Source organism: Octopus sinensis, linkage group LG13 (genome assembly GCF_006345805.1).
Source record: "Octopus sinensis linkage group LG13, ASM634580v1, whole genome shotgun sequence".
Lineage (NCBI taxonomy): Eukaryota > Metazoa > Mollusca > Cephalopoda > Octopoda > Octopodidae > Octopus > Octopus sinensis.
Window position 1 is genome coordinate 69155987 of NC_043009.1, and position 22281 is coordinate 69178267.

The following is a 22281-nucleotide window of genomic DNA, read 5'->3' on the forward strand; positions in this document are numbered from 1 at the left end:
GTAAATTTGATCTTAGCAGGATTTGAACTCACAATGTAACGAAATACTGCAAGGCATTTTCTCATCATTCTACAAATTCTGTCACATGATGATGATGATGATGATGATGATGGAACATTCTAAATAGATTTGTTTATTTTATTTTCTTATCAGGGTTAACAACTTAAGGGTTATTACAAGTTCAAGTATAATTAGTCTCAGCACAGGAGGGACTTGGAATGTTTGATTAACAACAGTAAAAAAAAATGGTTAAATGACAGGAATAGAAGAACGAGGAAATAACAGAACTACCACCACCACCACTACTGCAACCATCACCACCACAACCACCACAACCATCACCACCACCATCCCCACCATCACCACCACTACTACAACCACCACCACCATCACCAACACCAGTAAAATCAGCCACATTCTGAATAACTTCAATAACAACTCCAATATGAATAGCAACAACAACAACAACTGTAACAAGACCAACAAAAGCAACAACAAAAAAATAGAAGAAGCACCAAAGAGAGAGGGTGGGAGACAGGATTTGACCAGTTCCTCATGATAAGACTGTGAGCCACAATTCTTCCATTCCACATCCCCCCCCACCCTCTCTTGACCCCTTTGCAGAAACTACTTAAAGCTCCTGTCTTCGGACCCTGAGCTCAGATCAGCCCAAGCTGCTGCTGCGAAAGGTAAGCAAAACTTTTAGTTATTATTGACTTATGAAAGAGTTGTGCAGTCAAAATGAATTCTTGGGGCATCAAACGCTGTCTGTTTGAACAGCCTCACTTGTTATAAGCTGCACCATCTGTTGCAAAGTCTGGGGTGCAAAATGTGTTATGAATTTGTTTTACTCTTTCACTTTTCAACAATTCATCCCAACATTTACAATTTTTCTAGTCATTTTCTTTCTTTTTCTTTTTCTTTTTGATTGAATCAGTCGTCGTCTCTCACTTGCAGTGTCCTCCAAACACTTGCAGTGTCTTCTTACAATATCTTCTCCCTTGCAGTGTCTTGTAAACATTTTCTTAAAGAAAACAAGAAAAACAAAAAAAAATATATACATAACGAAACAAACCCCCATCCCCCTGTCTGGAATTTTAGGTTGCTCTTCAGGGCTGCTATTGTTGTTTAGTCCCTGATCCAATTCTGATCATGCAGACCTATGTTTGAATGCATTCCACCCATGACCATACAGTCTCTTTTTTTGTTTGTCTTTTCCTTTTGGTGTGATGCTATTCAGGGAGACAAAAGCAGCAAAGTGGCAGGGTTAGAGTCAGGGTGTCAAACTAACATTTGTTCCAACCCTGCACTCCTTATGATCGAATCCTACTGGGTCAGTTTTGCTTTCTGTCTTTCTCAGGTTAATAAATAAAGTACCTGTCCATGATGATGGAATGGTGAAAGTGTCAGAGAATCAGATGGCATGCCTGGTATTGGGTTGCTGCATAATTATTGTGGCATTTTTTAAACAAATTTTATTCAACAAAAACAATAACAACATATAACAAAAACATCTTTAAATGATTATTCTGGAGCATATTCACCATCTACTTCAATTACTGCTTCCCATTTACTTGGCAGACGATCAGACCATCATTTAAAGCTGGTTTTGTCAAATATTGTTTTTATTGAATAAAATTTGTTGTAAAAAGCCACAATAATTATGCACCAACCCAATAGTCTCTGTTCCAACTCTATATATTCCGAGCTTGAATCTTACCTTGAGTAACTTGAGGGAGGGGGAAAAAAAGCCAAAACTGTGATGCTTTTGTCAGGAATTGTATTGGCAATTGAAGAACTGTGAAACTTTAGTTCCTTGGTTCAGTTTAAAGATTGTCTGAATAGGAACGAAGTGTAATACTAACATGTCCTTTCCACTTTTAAAATAGTAGGATATGGCTTGAATGATATACAGTAGTTCCCCGGTATTCGCAGGGGTTACGTTCCTAGAGCGCCGGCAAATAGTGAGAAACTGCAATTATTGGACGTGGTCCATAAAAATGCCTACAAATGTCAAAATATAACATAAAATATTTTATATATATATATGATATGAGGGAATATTATTCCAAATTTACAGGGAAAAATTCAATTTAGAAATACTAAATCAAATTTCACAAAATTTAATATATATATATAAATTAGAAAAAAAACACCTTTTATCAATTCAATAATGAAAACTTAAATTATACCATTTAGAAAAATTACATCTTATAGAAAGATTAAATATAAGATAAAACATATAACAATGATTAAGTAATATGCAAAATAGTAAATAAAACTTATATATTTGGTATTTTGTATATTACTTAATCATTGTTATGTGTTTTATCGTATATTTAATCTTTCTATAAGATGTAATTTTTCTAAATGGTATAATTTAATTTTTCATTATTGAATTGATAAAAGGTGGGGTTTTTTAAAATTATATATATATATATATATATATATATATATACTCTTTACTTGTTTCAGTCATTTGATTGTGGCCATGCTGGAGCACCGCCTTTAATCTAGCAAATCGACCCCGGGACTTATTCTTTTTGTAAGCCCAGTACTTATTCTATCGGGCTCTTTTGCTGAACCGCTAAGTAATGGGGACATAAACACACCACCATCGGTTGTCAAGCAATGCTAGAGGGACAAACACAGACACACAAACACACACACATACATATATATATATATATATATATATACATATATATGACAGGCCTCTTTCAGTTTCCGTCTACCAAATCCACTCACAAGGCTTTGGTCGGCCCAAGGCTATAGTAGAAGACACTTGCCCAAGGTGCCACGTAGTGAGACTGAACCCGGAACCATGTGGTTGGTGGACAAGCTACTTACCACACAGCCACTCCTGCGCCTATATATATATATATATATATATATATATATAATAATTATTGTTGTATTTAGGAATGGTCATTTTGCCACTTGAGCCAATATAAACACACGCACTATATATTTGGTGTTACTTTGCTTCAGTGTTATTCATTTTTTACATTAATCTTAATCTTATTTCGGCCAGTCTTCAGAGGTCTCAGTCTTCATCATTTCCTCTGTGAGGCCCCACCGGCACAGGTATCACACACACACACACACACACACATACACAATTTTCACTGGTTCTTCAGTTAATTACCATAATATAGTAGAGAAAAAAATCCAAACTTAAAATGTTATAATTTTAATATATAAATATTAAAGGAAATAAAGAAATACAGTTGATATATCAAAAATTTATTAACATTATTGTATAATATAATTATATTATAAAAAGATATAATATAATATAATATAAAAAATAATCAAAACAAATATATATCCTGCAATTTGTTTCGATTCATATCCAGTTGTGAATTTATAAAAATTCACATATATGCATATGAGTCTCATCAGGGTAATATTTGTCTAAAAAAATAGACAAAAATCTCATGCAAGGACTGCTAAATCATAAAACAGAGTCTATCTTATGTAGAGGTATGCACACACACACACACACACACACACATTCTTATTTCTTTATTATCCACAAGGGGCTAAACACAGAGAGGACAAACAAAGACAGACAAACGGATTAAGTCGATTACATCAACTCCAGTGTGTAACTGGTACTTATTTAATCGACCCCGAAAGGATGAAAGGCAAAGTCGACCTCGGCGGAATTTGAACTCAGAATGTAATGGCAGACGAAATACTGCCGAGCATTTCGCCCTCAGTGCTAACGATTCTGCCAGCTCGCCGCCTTACACACACTGCCACACACACAGTACAGAGTTATGCATATGCACACACACAGAGCTGCATATACAGTGCAGAAGTATGCACACACACACACACACTCTCTCACACACACAGTGCAGAGGTATACATACACACATACACTCTCTCACACACACAGCCACACACACAGTGCAGAGATAAACACACACACACACTCTCTCTCACACACAGATGCACATATATCAATATGCGTACGTATATGTGCATGTATATGTTTATATAACTATATGATGACCTCCCCCATTAAAGACAACGTACGAGTGTTCAGCTTTTGCTGAATTACCTGCACAGGTGATTTGTTATACCTATACTCCACGGCAGAAATGTTAAGACTGATTTTTCTGGTGATGTAAAGCACTCGTGGCAGTGTCACATAAAAGCGTCCATTTGGTGCCATGTAAAAGGACTTGTCCCAAACTTTGGCATCGAGAGTTACACAAATACTAGAACTGGGTGCCACTGCATAGTGCCAAGGACTCCAAATTTGCCATCAAGATGTAGGACAAGATACTGTGATAGCCTGGGCTTCAGAGGTCCACAGCTCTTCAATATCCTCCCGAAGGACCTGAGAGACCTGCATGGGGTGGATGCAGATGTCTTCAAAATAAAGCTGGACCTCTTCCTGTCAGGTGTCCCAGATGAACCAACTTCACGGCAGGAGGTGCAGATGAGGGCAGCTGCATCAAACTCTCTTATGCACCAAATGGCAATTGCTAAAAAGCATTCGTGGGGTAAAATCATGTAGCAACACCGAATGGCGGTGCCCCAGCATGGCCACAGCTCATGAGCTGAAACTAAATGAAATGAAAAAAATAACAAAATGAATATGGCAACATGTAGAAGTGACTCTCATGTGGTGCCCCATGAAAGCACCCAACACACCTGTAAAGTGGTCAGCGTTGGTGGTCAGCTGACCTTATAACAGGGTTGTCATCAAGGCATACCAAACCGTTTCTTCCTCATCATGGTTCTTTCTCAGCAGTGCCACCATAATGAAGGTTATGGAGAGGGTCATTAGGCAGAGAGTTAGTTTAGATGAGATGCAGTTTGGGTTCGCTCCAGGGAAAAGCACCACTGTTGCTATATTTCTGATAAGACAGTTGCAGGAGAAATACCTAGCCAAAGATTAATCTCTGTACTTGGCTTTCATTGACATGGAGAAAGCCTTTGACAGGGTCCCCCGATCCCTTATCTGGTGGGCAATGAGGAAACTAGGGATACATGAATGGTTAGTGAGAGCTGTGCAAGTCACGTACAGAGACGCTGTCAATAAGGTGAGGGTTGGCAATGAGTACAGTGAAGAATTCCAGGTAGAGGTAGGGGTCCACCAAGGTTCAGTCCTCAGCCCCCTCCTATTTATCATAGTCCTCCAGGCAATAACAGAGGAATTCAAGACAGGATGCCCCTGGGAGCTCCTCTATGCTGATAACCTTGCTCTAATTGCTGAGTCACTATCAGAACTGGAGGAGAAGTTTCAAGTGTGGAAACAAGGATTAGAATCGAAGGGCCTTAAAATCAACCTAGCTAAAACCAAAGTCCTAATAAGTAAGGCAGGTAAATCCCAAATCCATTCAGGTAGATGGCCCTGCTCGATCTGTAGTAGAGGCGTAGGTAGAAGCTCTATAAGATGTACCCAGTGTAAGCTATGGACACATAAGAGGTGCAGTAATATCAAAGGAAGGCTAACTGGGAAGATAGTTTTGTATGTGACAGATGCTCGGGAGTGATAAACACTGAAAATGTGCAGAGACCAACTTCTGCCACATTCCAGGGAGAAAAACTAGACGTAGTTGATAGCTTGGGTTATCTAGGTGACCAAGTCAGTAGCGAAGGAAGGTGTGCTGAAAGTGTAGCTGCTAGAATTAGAATAGCTTGGGCAAAGTTCAGAGAGCTCTTACCTCTGCTGGTGACAAAGGGCCTCTCACTCAGAGTAAAAGGTAGACTGTATGATGCATGTGTACGAACAGCCATGCTACATGGCTGTGAAACATGGGCTGTGAATGCTGAGGATATGTGTAAGCACACAAGGAATGAAGCCAGTATGATCTGATGGATGTATAATGTCAGTGTGCATACACGACAGAGTGTAAGTACCTTGAGAGAAAAGTTGGACCTAAGAAGCATCAGTTGTGGTGTGCAAGAGAGACGTTTGCACTGGTATGGTCATGTGGTGAGAATGGATGAGGATAGCTGTGTGAAAAAGTGCCAATCCTAGTGGTTGAGGGAACCTGTGGACGACGTAGACCCAGGAAGACCTGGGACGAAGTGGTGAAGCACGACCTTCGAACATTAGGCCTCACCGAGGCAATGACTAGTGACCGAGACCTTTGGAAATATGCTGTACTTGAGAAGACCCAGCAAGCCAAGTGAGACCATAACCCGTGGCCTATGCCAGGGGTGTAACCAACCCACTTATGCATACCTTTCCTTCATTGGACACTAAACTCTGCTTGCGAAGACCTGTTGAGACAAATGAAATTGAAATTAAATCAAATTCGATGACTGGCTCCTGTGCCAGTGGAGCACTAAGAGCACCATCCGAGTGTGATCGTTGCCAGAGCAGCTTCCATGCCGGTGGCATGTAAAAAGCACCATTCGAGTGTGATCGTTACCATTGTTGCCTTACAGGCACTTGTGCCGGTGGCATGTGAAAAGACATTCGAGCGAGGTCATTGCCAGTGCTACTGGACAGGCTCCTGTGCAGGTGGCACATAAAAAACACCATTGGAGTGTGGCCATTGCCGCCAGCACCGCCTTACTGGCCCTCGTGCCAGTGGCACATAAAAGCACCCACAACACTCTCAGAGTGGCTGGTGTTAGGAAGGGCATCCAGCTGTAGAAACTCTGCCAGATCAGACTGAAGCCTGGTGCAGCCATCAGGTTCGCCAGTCCTCAGTCACATCGTCCAACCCATGCTAGCATGGAAAGTGGATGTTAAACGATGATGATGATGAGGAGGAGGAGGAGGAGGAGGAAGAGAAAATACTTTTAAAAAATAAATAAGTAATAATGAAAAAGAGGACAAAAACAAATAAAATCTCTTGCATATGGTGTACAGGTTTTACTCCTTCAGACTTGCAGTTGAGGCTAGGCTTCTTGTATGTAGACAGACTCTGTGACTTGCCTTAACGTAGTATCAGAGGCATAGACAAGCCATTATGGTAATCTAGTACATGTTGGTAGAAAACCAAAGTCTCTTTTAAACATAACTATTCCAATATTTTCCTAAATCTGTCTCTAATACTTCTTTCCATTTATCCTTTGGTTACTGAAAGAAACTGAATAATTTCTTTGAATTTATTGCATTTTCTGTTATTTAATCTCCAATTCTCCTTTCAAAAATATTGATAAAATATTAGACAAAAGTATGTTAAAGATTACAGTTTAAAGTTTGTAGAATTTTTGTTTTAACTTTCTAAAATATGGATGGCTATGTGGTTCTGATTTGATCTTGAGCATCAATAATGGCAAGTGTCTTCTACCAAGAACTTCTTTGTGAGATCCATGGTGGCTTTTTCTGCAGTTTCAGTGATGGCGTATATGATCCATTGCCACCACCACTGCATCAATGATTCCAAGCCTAGCCATGGCTTTGCAGAATCAGCATCTTCCAAACCTCAAGCATCCACATCAGCAGAAGTCTAGATGCCCGATTCTAATCTGTAAATGTTGTGGCTTGCTCTCCAATAAGCAAGAACAATAGAGTCCATTGATTTGCCAGGGAGCTGATACTGCTGCTAAGATGGCCCAGTTTAAAGGGACATTTGACTGCTATTTCTAACAGATCAAGTGAATGTGTTGAAGCTCCTGTTTTGACTAATTGATTTTGTCATATCTTCAATGTTAAAATAAGGTCATTTCATATCAAGTTTATCAAGTTTGACTCTGAAGACAGGCAGGGTGCTCGTTAGTTGTCAGTGAATATCTTATATTAACACAAAGTTAAGAATATGTATAAAAGAGTAATTAGATTAATTAACAGTCTTATGGTAAAGGGACATTGACAGCATGTTTAAGCAGGCGTAGGAGTGGCTGCGTGGTAAGTAGCTTTCTTACCAACCACATGGTTCCGGGTTCAGTCCCACTGCATGGCACCTTGGGCAAGTATCTTCTACTATAGCCTTGGGCCGACCAAAGCCTTATGAGTGGATTTCGTAGATGGAAACTGAAAGATGGCCATCATATATATGTGTATGTATATATATATATATATAATATATATATATATATACATATGCATGTGTGTGCGTATGTGTTTCTGTGTCTGTGTTTGTCCCCCCAACATCGCTTGACAACCGATGCTGGTGTGTTTACGTCCCAGTGACTTAGCAGTTCAGCAAAAAAAACCGATAGAATAAGTACTAGGCTTACAAAAAATAAGTCCTGGGGTCAATTTGCTCAACTAAAGGCGGTGCTCCAGCATGGCCACATTCAGATGACTGAAACAAGTAAAAAGGTAAAAAAAAAAAGTAATTAAAAAGGTGGGTCTCGACATTTGTGGAGATGCATGTTTTAGTGTGGCGCTTTCAGTAACAAGATCATGGTTTTCATTCCCAGACTGGTGGTGTGTTGTATCCTTCAGCAAAACACTAAATTTCACATTGCTTCTGTTATTCAACAGATGTAATTGATTAGTCTCCTCCCACCAAGTTTGAGGCCTTGTGCCTCCAGTAGATAGGATTATTATCATTATTATTATTATTATTATTATTATTATTATTATTATTATTATTAATATTATTATTATTATTATTATTATTATTATTATTATTATTATTATTATTATTATTATTAAGGTGACGAGCTAGCAGAATTGTTAGCACACCAGGTGAAATGCTTAGTGCTATTTTGTCTGCCGCTACATTCTGAGTTCAAATTCCACTGAGGTTGACTTTGCCTTTCATTCTTTCAGGGTTGATAAATTTAGTATTAGTGAAAACAATGAGGTCGATGTAATCAACTAGTCCCCTCCCCCAAAATTTCAGGCCTTGTGCCTTTAGTTGAAAGGATTATTATTATTATTATTATTATTATTATTATTATTATATTATTATTATCCTCTTCTTTCAATTTTGATTCTATTTCTTGCTGAGTGTCTTCCCGGCATCTAGGGCAAAGAAATTAACTGTATATATTGGTAGGCCATTAAAATAAGCACATTAGATTGTTAATTTACAAAGTCATGTGGCAGAAAAAAGGGGAAGAAAGAAAGAAGAAAAAATTTTTTTAAATATGAAAAATAAAAAAATCTAGAAAACAAAGAAAATAAAGGGGAAAAAAAGGAAAAAAAATTCACAGCAACAATGCTCTTCTTAATACATGTGGGTTACTAGTTAAGACAATCTTTTGCACTTCTTGCATAGATGGCAACGCCAGAGATCATCCTTGAAAATTTTCAGTTCCTTTTTTTGATCATTTCAAGTGTTTCTACCAATCATTGGTAAAAAGAGTCAAGAACCCCTTCAGTCACAAATGACCTGGGGATTGCACCTAGAAAGTTCTCCAATTCAAGACAACATTGTTTATAGAAGACCAGCAGTCACCCATGCATACCAGCCTTCCCTTTCCATGCCATTATATATACATAGGGTAAAGGGTAAAGACTCCCTTTGGTCATCAATGACCATGGGTATGCACCTAGAAACTTCCTCTCTGAGGCACAATCCAGGCAAGGTTGTTCATGAAAGACCAGCAGTCGCCCATGCATACCAGACTCCCCTCTCCACACCACCGATGTTATCCAAGGGAAAGCAAAGGGGCCGATACGGTTTGGCACCTGTGATGTCACAACTCATTTCTACAGCTGAGTGAACTGGAGCAATGTGAAATAAAGTGTCTTGCTCAAGAACACAATACACAGCCCAGTCCAGGAATCGAACTCAATACCTCATGATTATAAACCCAATGCTCAACCACTGAGCCATGCACCTTCACACAATCACTAGTATAGCAATTGTATATTGATCATCTTGAGACCCTTGAAGATACTGGCCAAAAGGAGCCACGCAATGGCATAGAACCCAAAACAGCAAGGTTAGAAAGCAAATTCCATGTCAATACAGCCATGGTTACCTAAATAGCCATACGGGCATCTTTTCAGCATGGAAATATTGTGTTCAGTTCAAATTACATTTTAATATTACCATATTGAACGATTTACGGCAAATTTTGTTTTTCTATTTACGAAAATATTTCTTCGGATTCTGTTACATCCGCCCAGAATCTACCAAAATCATTTCCAGCCAAGAACTTTCTCTCATCTTAATCGAATTTATCCAAGAAATTATAATGCTACAAGGAAGAGTAAGTATTTATAGTGTTTAAATGGATATAAAATATTTTCAGGACGGATCTTCGGAATAACTGTTCGGGCAATGAAAAGAGCAAAGAATCGGGAAGGCTTTTGTCTTCGTCATTTCAATATTTTACGATTCTCCGCCAAAATTTCGATCAGAATCAGAATTTCCTTTCTATCAAACACAGAAATACTAGGAAAAAGTGCGCTGGCTTTCGAAATAGCTATCGCAAATAAAAGGGAATTGCTCAGAGATTTCTTTTTTTTAGCATTTTTCACCATTTTATAGAATCTCACTTCACAAAACAAGATATTAATCACCTTCTTAAAAAACGAAAAAAGAAAAGAAATTGAGTATCTTTGCTTCTTTGGAAATGTCTCAGTCTCTCTGTCCCTCTCAGTTACGCCTTCCGAATAACTGCCACGATTCACAGGAATTAATTTCCTTCCCAATTTTCCGTCTCTTCTGAAATATTTACAATTCACATTAGAAATAATACAAAATAACAAAAACTTCCAAATGCACCTCACACTTCATCACACCTTTCACAATCTGTCGTCTATACTCAAGAAGAAGCCGATCCCCTATTTTGGGCAAAAACTTGGTAATTTTCCATGGATCCTGTATAAAAGTTGACCCTAGTATTTGACGAGTAACATTTGTGGGTCCAGATGCAGTATAATCCTGTACGTAGAAGTAACTTTTTGTTTCATTTCTACTGTAGGCACAGGGCCCGGAATTTTTTGGGTGGGTGTCAGTCGATTAGATCGAACCAGTACGCAACTGGTATTTAATTTATCGACCCCGAAAGGATGAGAGGCAAAGTGGACCTCGGCGGAATTTGAACGTAGGACATAAAGACAGATGAAATGCCTATTTCTTTACTATACACAAGGGGCTAAATACAGAGGGGACAAACAAGGACGGATAAACGGATTAAGTCGAGTGTATCAACTCCAGTGCGTAACTGGTACTTATTTAATCGACCCCGAAAGGATGAAAGGCAAAGTCGACCTCGGCGGAATTTGAACTCAGAATGTAATGACAAATGAAATACCACTAAGCATTTCACCCGGCATGCTAACATTTCTGCCAGCTCACCGCCTTTTAAAATTTACAACCCATGCCAGCATGGAAAACAGACGTTAAACGACAACGACGACGACGACGACGAGGAGGAGGAGGAGGAGGAGGAAATTGCTTATACTTCTACAATGCACAAAATATTCTTTTCTACTCAAGGCACAAAGCCCAAAGCTTTTGGAGAGGGAGCCAGTCGATTTGATCAACCCCAGTACATAACTGGTACTTAATTTATTGACACTAAAAAGATGAAAGGCAAAGTCAACCTCAGCGGAATTTGAACTCAGACTGTAAAGACAGACAAAATACTGTTAAGCATTTCGCCTGCTGTGCTAACAGTTCTGCCAGCTGGCCGCCTTTGGGACTATGTTTATGTGTAATGTGGAATATTGCATCAAATTTAAAGCATTTGGTCATGTATGGAGGTTCCAGCATCATAGCAAGAGTCTGTTGAATATTTGTTGTAAGTAGTGAGATTCAGTGTAATAGAATCCCCCCCCCCCCCGCCCCTTGGTTTATGACGGAGGTTGTATAAACCTTCAACAAGCAAGTTCTTTACAGCAGAAAATAGGGCTTGAAGATATTTGGTATTTGTTCATCCCCATCTTCTCTTCCCTCTATTCCTGGAAGTGTCATTGGGGACAGAATCTTCACACCATAAGATCCTATTGAAAGCAACCACCATTACACTTTCCAGCCAGATTTACACGTGTAACCAACTGAGGATATTATCCAAACATCTCATTCTTGATCTAGTCTTCGGTCTCTTGCCAGTTAGCTTGGCTTGAAGAATCTGGCTTGCGGTTCTTTCCTGCGATATTTTAATTACATGTCCTATAGTATTGAAGCTGTTATTTCTCAATGGGAAAAAGTAGTGCATTGACCTGGGGAGACTCCCTGATCTCTGAGCTATGCACCTTTATTGAGTAACACCAATCCTGAGATCCTTTGGAGGAACTCCATTTGCTTGCATGACAAATATATAGCAGAAATAAAACCCCTGAAAAAATGACACCTGCCATTGTCGAGGAGACCTTTTGAGTGAAGTACATCAACCTCAAATGAAATCAAATCACAATCAAATGGAAATTGTAGTTGTGGTCCCCGTGCCAGTGGCACATAAAAAGCATGAGGTCGATGCCAGCCCCCTCGCCCCCAAGTTTTCATTTTTTCCCCCAATTTAATACTGAGTTGAGCAGAGTTTAGCAGTGGTGAAAGTATGTTGCAATGATATTAATTGGATCATGTTTATTTGCAATATATTCTGAACATGTTGCATCGTGTTTATTGCTACATGTGTTTATGAGTGAAATGCAATGTGACAGCACAGCTATGTTACTACACCCAGCTGTCTTCCAACCAATTTCTGGTAATAAATAAAGGTAGACAAGGTGAACTCAATAAAAGTAAGCTGATCAGGATTTCTCCTGGATTTATTAGGTTATGGCTTACAACCAACGACGACAGACTGGCAACGCTGTTCTGATTTGAAAACGAAAATTTATTTCAAGGTTACAGCCAGCAGTAAATTGTTAATTGGCAAAATCTTAGACCAAAAGAACAATATACATTTTATTGTGAGAACTATAGGTAAATAGAAATATCATTTTGTATTCTCTTGTCTATATCTGTTGGTGTGTATGTGTGTGTGTGTTTGTTTGTCTGTGAGCGTGGGCATATTTTTATGGTTTCATATATCGACCAAAGAAATCAATTTCCTCTAGGTTACAAGATCTTCGTATTTCTTCTATTTCTTTAAATTTCAATGTCTTATAAGGTAAATGTTTTATAAAATGAGTTTCGGAGTTTCTTTTGTGGTTTCAACTTTATTTGACCCGCAAAACCTCTCTCAGAAACATTTCAGAAATTTCTAGTCTCTATGTCTCACAGAAACTGACTAGAAAATGTAATAAGCCATTTCAGTCAATAAATCTTATAGAAAGATTTTAAAATATTTCAGTCTGTTTATTATCATTTTTAATTAATAGAAGAGGCAATAATGGCTGTGTAATTGAGAGGTTTGGGTTCAGTCCCACTCTATGGCACCATGGATAGGTGTCTTCTGCTACAGTATGGGATCAAACAAGTGGATTTGATGTGGATGGAAACTGAAAGAAGCTTGTCATATCTATCTATCTATCTATCTATCTATCTATATCTATCTATCTATCTATCTATCTATCTATCTATCTGTTTTTCTATCAGTCTATCTATTAGTCTATCTATATATCTATCTGTCTGTCTGTCTATCTATCTGTCTGTCTGTCTGTCTGTCTGTCTATCAGTTTGTCTATTTATCTGTATGTCACTCTGTCTGTCAGCGTGTCTACCTTTGTGTGTGTGTCTGTGTGATCCCATTCGCACTTCTCCATAAATCACTAAACTCCAAAAAGTGATGCATTTACCTTTTTCTCACCTGTCAACAAATAACCAATTACTTTCGCACCTTCTGAGATATATGCAACAAGAGATCACTTATCTTTAGAGTAAAAATTATTTGCCAACATAACATGGCAGTCCTGGTTAGGACGAACGTTGCTGTAATTTAGCCCCAGGAGACATCGTTTCTAGCTGGTTATACGACATGATCTGGAGATGATGTCTCCTGGGGCTAAATTACAGCAACATTCGTCCTAAACCAGGGCTGCCATGTTATGTTGGCAAATAATCTTTATTCTAGAGTCCTGTTGCTGAATATCCCTTGTTGGGAGAGTTACAAATAGTAATTTTCTATCACTTATCTTTATTTTGAAAGGAAGGATTAATGACAGGAAGGGTGTCCATCTGTAAAACTTTACCTCAATAATATATTCATCTAACCCATGCAAACATGGGAAAACAGATGTAAACCAACAAAATTTTATGAACATTAGCATTATTGATTGCAGATCCCCAGAAGTCCAGTTACTTGTTCATTGAATTTGTGACATTGCAGAGTGACAAGGGAGTGTCTGTCTAACTGTGGCAAGATAAATACCACAAGGTATGTTTTATTTATTTATTTAATGTGTGGGCATCTTTGGCGGATGTATGCCTGCTAGGTTTCTACATATATGTATATGCACATGCATATGTGTGTACACACAACCACATATATGAGTGTTTGTGTAGTTTTGCAGATGTAAATGTGTTGGCAATGAATTTGATGGCAAGAAAACTGATAAATGTGATTTGATTTATTTTTGCTGAGAGCAAACAGAGACAAGTGGTAGTTTCATGTGCGAAAATATTGTGATTATTGGGGTTGAGGCATAATTTATTTTGCAGCTTTTTTCAACAAATTTTATTCAACAAAAACATCTTTAAATGACGGTCTGACTGTCTGCCAAGCAAATGGGAAGCAGTAATTGAAGTAGATGGTGAATATGCTCCAGAATAATCATTTAAAGATGTTTTTGTTAAATATTGTTATTGTTTTTGTTGAATAAAATTTGTTGAAAAAAAGCCACAAAAATTACGCACCAACCTAATACTTATGTATCTATGTGTGTGAGTGCATGTGTGCATGAGTATATGTGTGTGTGTGCATGTGTGTTTGTGCATATGTGTGTCAGTGTATGTGTGTGTGCATATGTGCATGAGTGTATGTGTGTGCATGTATGTACATGTGTGTATGTGTGTGTAAGTGTATGTGTGTGTGCATATGTGTGTGAATGCATGTGTGCACACATGTACATATGCATACATGTGTGTGCATGTGTGCATGTGCATGTGTGGGGCAGGAGTGCATACCAGACAAAATGCATAACCACATTCCTACAGGCTTTACATTCTGAGTTCAAATGCTGCTCAGTGGTCGACCTTTTCACCCTTTTGGGCCCTATAATACAAAAACTAGTCAAGTCCTGGGGTCGATGTAATCAACTAGGCCCCTCCCAGCAAAATTTCTGGTCTTATTCCTATAATAGAAAGGACTCTCCTTCTTCTTCTTCTTCTTCTTCTTATTATTATTATTATTATTATTATTTTTATTATTATTATTATTATTATTATTGTTATTATTATTATTATTATTGTTATTACTATTATTATTATTATTGCTGTTGTTGTTGTTGTTATTATAATTAGTCCAAAGCTAGCATATGCAAGTTTAATTAGCAGCCAAATTATCTTCTTCGGGTCTCTTCAAAATGGAAGAATCTTTTTTTTAGGACTCTTGCAGAATATAGGATTGCACTTCTATTCTGCAGGTCAACAATGCAAGTCTCAATTCCCGTATCCTTCAGTCTCTTAAGTAGCCAAGTGTTGTGCCAAGTGCACTGATTACCAATCATCATCATCATTATCATCGTAAATGTCATCACTACCATCATCGTCATCATTACCATCATCATCATCACTACCATCATCGTCATCACTACCGTCATCATCAGCAAGAGCTGCAGTAGCACTATTCTACACACCACCAACATTACCGTTTCTTCTTCTTTCATCAACAGACATCAAAATGAGACTGTCAATTGCGTTCGTTCTCCTCTGCCTGTCTCTGTGTCAAGCAAAAAACATTTCTTCAGGTAAGAAAACGTAACGCATTTTTTGATTACTTCAAACATATCTCATTCTTAATAATATTACAGCTGACATGGAGTGAAGAATCCAGGCTTTTGAGCACAAGCGCTTCAAAAGGCTACTACACTTCCCATACATCGAGTACATAAGGAACAGCTTCCTCAGGCATCAAGCCGACCAATACTCTGGCAGACAGGAACCGCTCCTTCTGCAGATGAAAAGCTTGCCTGATACAGTCATGTATCCAGCCACAACTCCCTGTCTAAATCTCTAACATCCACAGCATGGCCATCACTCCTTCATCACCAACCCCACCATTTATACTAACAAAGCAATGTTTCTATTTCAGATATTGGAGGAATTCTTGAAGGAAGCTGGTCAAGTGAAGAAAATCTGCTGCTTACTTTTAACCAAAGAAATAACTCTTTGAGTGCTACATTAACTATTTCATGTAGCCGTGGATACAATTTTACAGGTAAGTTTTAAGACTCTTTAAGCTTGATCACAAGAGAAAGGAACCAGTCTGCTATTGTATTAATTCTGTAGAATTAGAAAGGTTTTTGGAGATTATTGGCATCCCTCTTAAATCTGTCTTTTAACCCTCTTTTATCTTTTACTTCTTTCAGTCATTTAGATTGTGGCCATGCTGGAGCACGACCTTGAAGAATTTTAGTCAAACACATCAATCCCAGGACTTGTTTTTAGACTTGGTGCTTATTCTATTGATGTCTTTTGCTGCACTGTTAAGTTACAGAGATGTAAACAAACCAACACCAGCTGTCAAGTGGTGGTAGTGGTGAAGCAAATGCACACACACACACACACTCACACGTGATGGGCATTTTTTCATTTTTTGCCTACCAAATCAATTCACAAAGTTTTGGTCAGCCCAACATTATAGCAGTGGGACTGAACCTAGAACCATGTGGTTGGGAAGCAGCCTACTTACCACACAGTCCTGCCTCTGCCTTTCATTAAAGTCAATGTCAATATTGATTTTTCCTGTAAAAACCTCATTCATATATTATAGTGTCAACTTTGTCGATGCTTATAGTAAAATCCATGTTAAGTTGAATAGTAAAATCCAATAAGTCAATTACATCAACCCCCAGTGCATAACTGGTACTTACTTCATCAACCCTGGAAAAACGAAAGGCAAAATCAACCTCCGCAGAAATGAAGACTTGCTAATGCTCATAGCGAGTTTCTTGTTCATGTTTAAAGGCCAAGATCAAAATTTGTATGGAATATGCATGTTACTCAATATAAGAAGTCTTCATCTAAATTACATTTTATTTTATATCTTCGATTTCATGAAGGGATTTATCTGGGGCTTTTTCCCCCTTTTTCTTTTGTAGGTAACATTACCAACAGCAATACATTTCATCTGTATGGAGCATTCAACACCACGGCCATAGCTGTCACAGGTATTTACCTTTTCATGAATATGTTTCTTATGAACTCTTTTAATTTTGTTACACAAAATTATGAAGGAAGGAATTTTTTTGCATCTATTTAAGAACTAGCAGTATCGCCCAGCATTGCTCAGGTTTGTTTTGACCCTTTAGAATTGGAATTTTCGAAAAGTAAAGATTTTGCATTATGTAGCTTGTTATTCTCTTTAAGTGAACATTTTTCTGGTTGAAATACACTGAAAAATGGCAACACAGCAGTCAAAAAATCGTTGAAAATAGGGATTTTCATAGAAAAAAAAGCACCTTTTTGATGTAAATAATTTTTGGTCTTAACAAGGTCCGATTTGAATTTTTTCTTCTACAGAATGAAGAGCAAGCCTTCTTCTATCATACTTTCAATTTTGGTCAACTTGTGCCGCAGGGTCTCGGAGGAGATAGTGTTAGTTGAAGGCTACCAAACCTGCCATACACAGACAACTTCAGCTTTATATATATAGATAAATATTTTATTAGGATAGCATTTGTATGAAAACACCAGAGATAGTCTCAGAGAGGTTGGTATGAAAAGAGATAAATATTTTGCCATCTATGTCGTCAGACAGACAATTGAAGCCTGGTACAGCTCTCCTGCCTGCTGGCTCCTGTCAAACTGTCCAACCCATGCCGGCATAGAAAAACAGACGTTAAATGCAGACAATGATGATGATGCTGATGATGTAGTCTGAGATATGCTTGTGAAAAACAAGCAGATTAGCATGGATGATATGCATGCATTTTGACACTATGTCTCCACAACAGGAGTTCACCTGGGGTTAAACAACAGCAAGCACACACATGTAGGCATGCTCATGTATAACGATAGATATGTATGACGTATGTATGCACGCATGCATGTATATGTATGCGTGTGTGTGTGTGTAATTATATATTCTTTTATTCTTTTACTTGTTTCGGTCATTTGACTGTGGCCATGCTGGAGCACCACCTTTAGTCAAAGAAATCGACCCTAGGACTTATTCTTTGTAAGCCTAGTACTTATTCTATCAGTCTCTTTTGCTGAACTGCCAAGTTACGGGGACGTAAACACACCAGCATCAGTTGCTAAATGATAGCAGGGAGACAAAGACACACACAAACACACACACCACACACACACACGCACACACACACACACACACACACACACACACACACACACACACACACACACACATACAACAGGCTTCTTTCAGTTTCTGTCAACGAAATCCACTCACAAGGCTTTGGTCGGCCCGAGGCTATAGTAGAAGACACTTGCCCAAGGTGCTACACAGTGGGACTGAACCCAGAACCATGTGGTTGGTAAGCAAGCTACTTACTGCACAGCCACTTCTGTGCTTATATAGTGTAATTTAAATTTAAATTGTATGACAGGTAACCAGTATTAATTTCTCCATATCTATTCCTGTATACCCAAAAGAAAAACAGCAAAGAGGACTCATAGACTCATAGTCAGAGTCTCCTTTGGTTGGATGCTATGGTTGGAAACGTCACAGAGTAAAAATAGAAAGCAAAACAGCAGACTTAGTTCATAAGATATTTAGTTGTGTCATCTTACATGCTTTTCATTAACAATAAAAAAAATACCAGATATATAAGTAAAACCTTATAAGTAGGGTGCATTGTCAAATCTTCAGAGATTGAATAACTCATTAGTAACCTTTAACATTTATACTGGACTACTGACAGTGTTATAATATCAACTACCAAATCGACTGTGTTAAAGTATGTGAAAGAATTAGCTTATATACTTACAGGAAGGATGAAAGTATGTCTTATAGAATAGAAAAACAGTATTTATGTGGCCAATGTTTCTATTAAAAGAAGTGATCTATAGCTAAAGCTATGAGGTTTCAGAGATCACAGCAAGGTATCCCTATGATCTATCATTCTTATATGTTGTTTGGCTGCTAAATGTTGTCCAATCATGCTGCACATGTCGCGATCTCCACCCACTTCCACATAGCTAAGCAAAAGATAACAGCTTGACACCATCTTCCATTTTCTCCGAATGAAGAAAGGATGAAATATAGACGTATGGTAAAGTGCAAGTCGTTCTATCTTTGTTACTTCTGTTTTCACTCCAAACTTTTAATTTGCACTGGATAGGCTTCTGAACAATTTTAATTTTAATTTTAAGCATCACACAATGTTTCACTCAAACTACTACACAACCCTTATGTGTGTGTGTGTGTATGTGTGTGTGTGTGTGTGTGTGTGTGTGTGTGCGTGTGTGTATAAATAGGTACACTCATAGTTGTATTCATCATCATCATCATCATTATTGGTTAACGTCCGCTTTCCATGCTAGCATGGGTTGGATAGTTTGACCAGGGTCTGGGAAGCCCTTCCTAATGCCAACCACTCCGTGAGTGTATTGGGTGCTTTTTACGTGCCACCAGCACAGGTGCCAGGGGAGGCTAGCAACGGCCACGATCGGTTGGTGCTTTTTATGTGCCACCGGCAGAGGTGCCAGGGGAGGCTAGCAATGGCCACAATCGGTTGGTGCTTTTTATGTGCCACCGGCATGGGGATCACAACTACATTTTCCATTTGATTTTCATTTTGATGCTGATGTACTTGACTCAATAGGTCTCCTCAAGCACAGCAGGTTACCCTATGATCTAAGGTACTTTGGATGGGCTGGGGCTTCTATGTGAAGCTGGTGCAGGAAACAGCCATGAACTCACATTATTTGTCGGGTCTTCGCAGTCACAGCATATCTCCAGAGGTCTCGGTCTTTTGTCATTGCCTCTGTGAGGCTCAACGTTCGAAGGCCATGCTTGACTACCTCATCCCATGTCTTCCTGGGTCTACCTCTACCCCAGATTCCTTCAACTGTTTGGGAGACATAAATCAAATCTTTTCTTTGTTTCTTCATTCCAGTTTATTCTTCAAGGTTGTTTTGCCATCTGTTTTCTTGTTATGCAATTCTATATTGATCAAAGGTTAAAACTTAATTCTTCAAGTTATTGTTTTTCACTCAAAGAAAAACATGACACAATATGTAGGAATTTTTTATGGTTCTCAGAATTCTTGAAACAAATAAAATAACTGATTATTTTACTTTTATTTTTTTGCTAAAAGAAATTTTAATATTAATTTCTTCTTCTACCACTTTAGTATAAATCTCAATTTTCAGTAAGTTTCAAGAAAGTAATTAATTAAATTTTAAGTCACATGACAGGCTCTTATAACAACTGAAAATTCTGTGAAATAAATTGAATTCTCCAATAACCATGATTGATACAAGATGTTTTCTGCTTTTCAGATTTCAACAACAAAGTAGTCTCAGCATCTTGGTTTTATTGTTGTTGTTTTGATTGTTGTATTGCTCTTTATTTTTACCAGAATACGTGATATTTACTACAGAACATTCAACCAGATTTTTTTTGTTTACTATAGAAATGGTTGTCATTTAACACTTGAATTTCAACAACAATTTAAAATGTTATCTCCAAAATCATTTTTATTTCATGTTTGTAACTAGAGGATTGTATTGTTATTTATTCTTAGCAGAATACACAATATTTATCAAGGTGCTGACGGCCAAATTTTATCAATGGAAATTAGTTTGTTTTTTTTTTTGATAGTTTAGACAAGGGCTTTTAAATATTATAGAGTGTTATTTTTTTTCCTTATAGAAACCATATTTCCTTAAATTACATCTTTTCATCTTGAATATATATTGGGTACCTAAGAATACCTCAGATAAATGTTTTACTAGATAAAAGACTGTTTAGCCACTGCTGGAATGGCTTTGATCATTGACTTGTTCAGAGCTCACCTGGGGCTACACAGCAATAACAACTAATATTTACTATGTCGAATTGTTGCTATTGTTTAGCCCAAGTCAGCACTGATGGAGCAGACCTGTGATCAAAAGTAGTCCAACCCTGGCCATCTTGTCTCCATTGCATTATCTAATGTGTCCTTTTCTTATTCAAGAAGGAAGGATGTAATTTAAAAAAAGTTTGGCTGATATTTCTAGCACATTGAGCAAACCCATAGAGGCTTCATCACTGGCTTGCCTTGCTTGTAGTTGAGCTCATGTCAGATCTGATCAAAGATGTTCCATTCATGACCATCCTGTCCTATTTTCAGTCATACTGATAGATCCTCAGCTGGTTTTAACAATCTTCATTCATTCTTTTACTGGTTTCAGTCATATAGACTGTGGCCATGCTGGGGCACCACCTTGAAGACTTTTAGTCAAGTACATCAACCTCAGTACCATTTTTTTTAAAGCCTGGTAATTACTGTATTGGTCTCTTTTGCTGAATCACTAAGTTATGGGGACGTAAACACACCAACACTGGTTGTCAAGCAACAGTGTGGGACAGATATGCACACACGCATGCACACACACACACACACACATACACACAATGGGCTTCTTTCAGTTTCCGTCAATCAAATCCACTCATAAGGCTTTGGTTGACCTAAAGCTATAGTAGGAGACACTTGCCCAAAGTGCCATGCAGTGGGATTGAACTCGGAACCATGTGGTTCAGAAACAAACTTCTTACCACACAGCCACACCTGCCTCTATTTTGTTCAATCAACTAAGTATTTGCCAAATTAATGTATAAGTGGCTGTATATTCCACAGACCCTTGCAGCCTCAGCATAATTTCCCGGTTGAATCAGTATGATGCAGCCTAACAGAGTTGTACCTTTGAGTTACATAACCAATCCATCTGGCAGGCTTCCATACAGTTTCCATCTGTCAAATTTCATGCTCAAGTCTTGGGTCAACATGAGGATATGTTCAATAAATTTCACCCAAGATGCTATGTTGTAGGATAAGGTGTGGGGCTTCGTGATTGCAAAGCAGACTCTTTAATTAATCGAACATAAATACCTGCATTTATTTGCAGAAAATCTAAAGCTTAAATTCTTTCTTGAAGATAGTGATAGGTTATAGGAGGAAGATTTGACTGGTCTTTCTAGCAATTAGAAAAATCACATTGGTTTACTGAGCCTGTTGTAGTTGTTGAATCCTAAGGTCAACCCTTATCAAGCTGACATGATAAAAGGTCTTTTGGCCACGACTATTTTTACTTTCAGCTACAAGTGTATCTAGGATGATATCATGCAATGTAACCTCCCCTTTTTTTTTTAAGATTACACTGAATTTTTAGAGGAGAT

General features: G+C 38.1%; 1 protein-coding gene across 1 annotated transcript in view; it reads left to right on the forward strand.

The window, feature by feature from the left end:
- Positions 1–537: 537 nt before the first annotated feature.
- Positions 538–22281, forward strand: part of LOC115218491 — a 72743-nt gene continuing 50999 nt past the window's right edge. The window contains exons 1-5 of the mRNA XM_029788341.2: positions 538–689; positions 14057–14151; positions 15608–15682; positions 16027–16152; positions 17036–17104. Coding sequence (XP_029644201.1) covers positions 15616–15682; positions 16027–16152; positions 17036–17104 — 262 coding nt within the window. The 5' untranslated portion in view covers positions 538–689; positions 14057–14151; positions 15608–15615. The remainder of the gene's footprint in view (positions 690–14056; positions 14152–15607; positions 15683–16026; positions 16153–17035; positions 17105–22281) is intronic.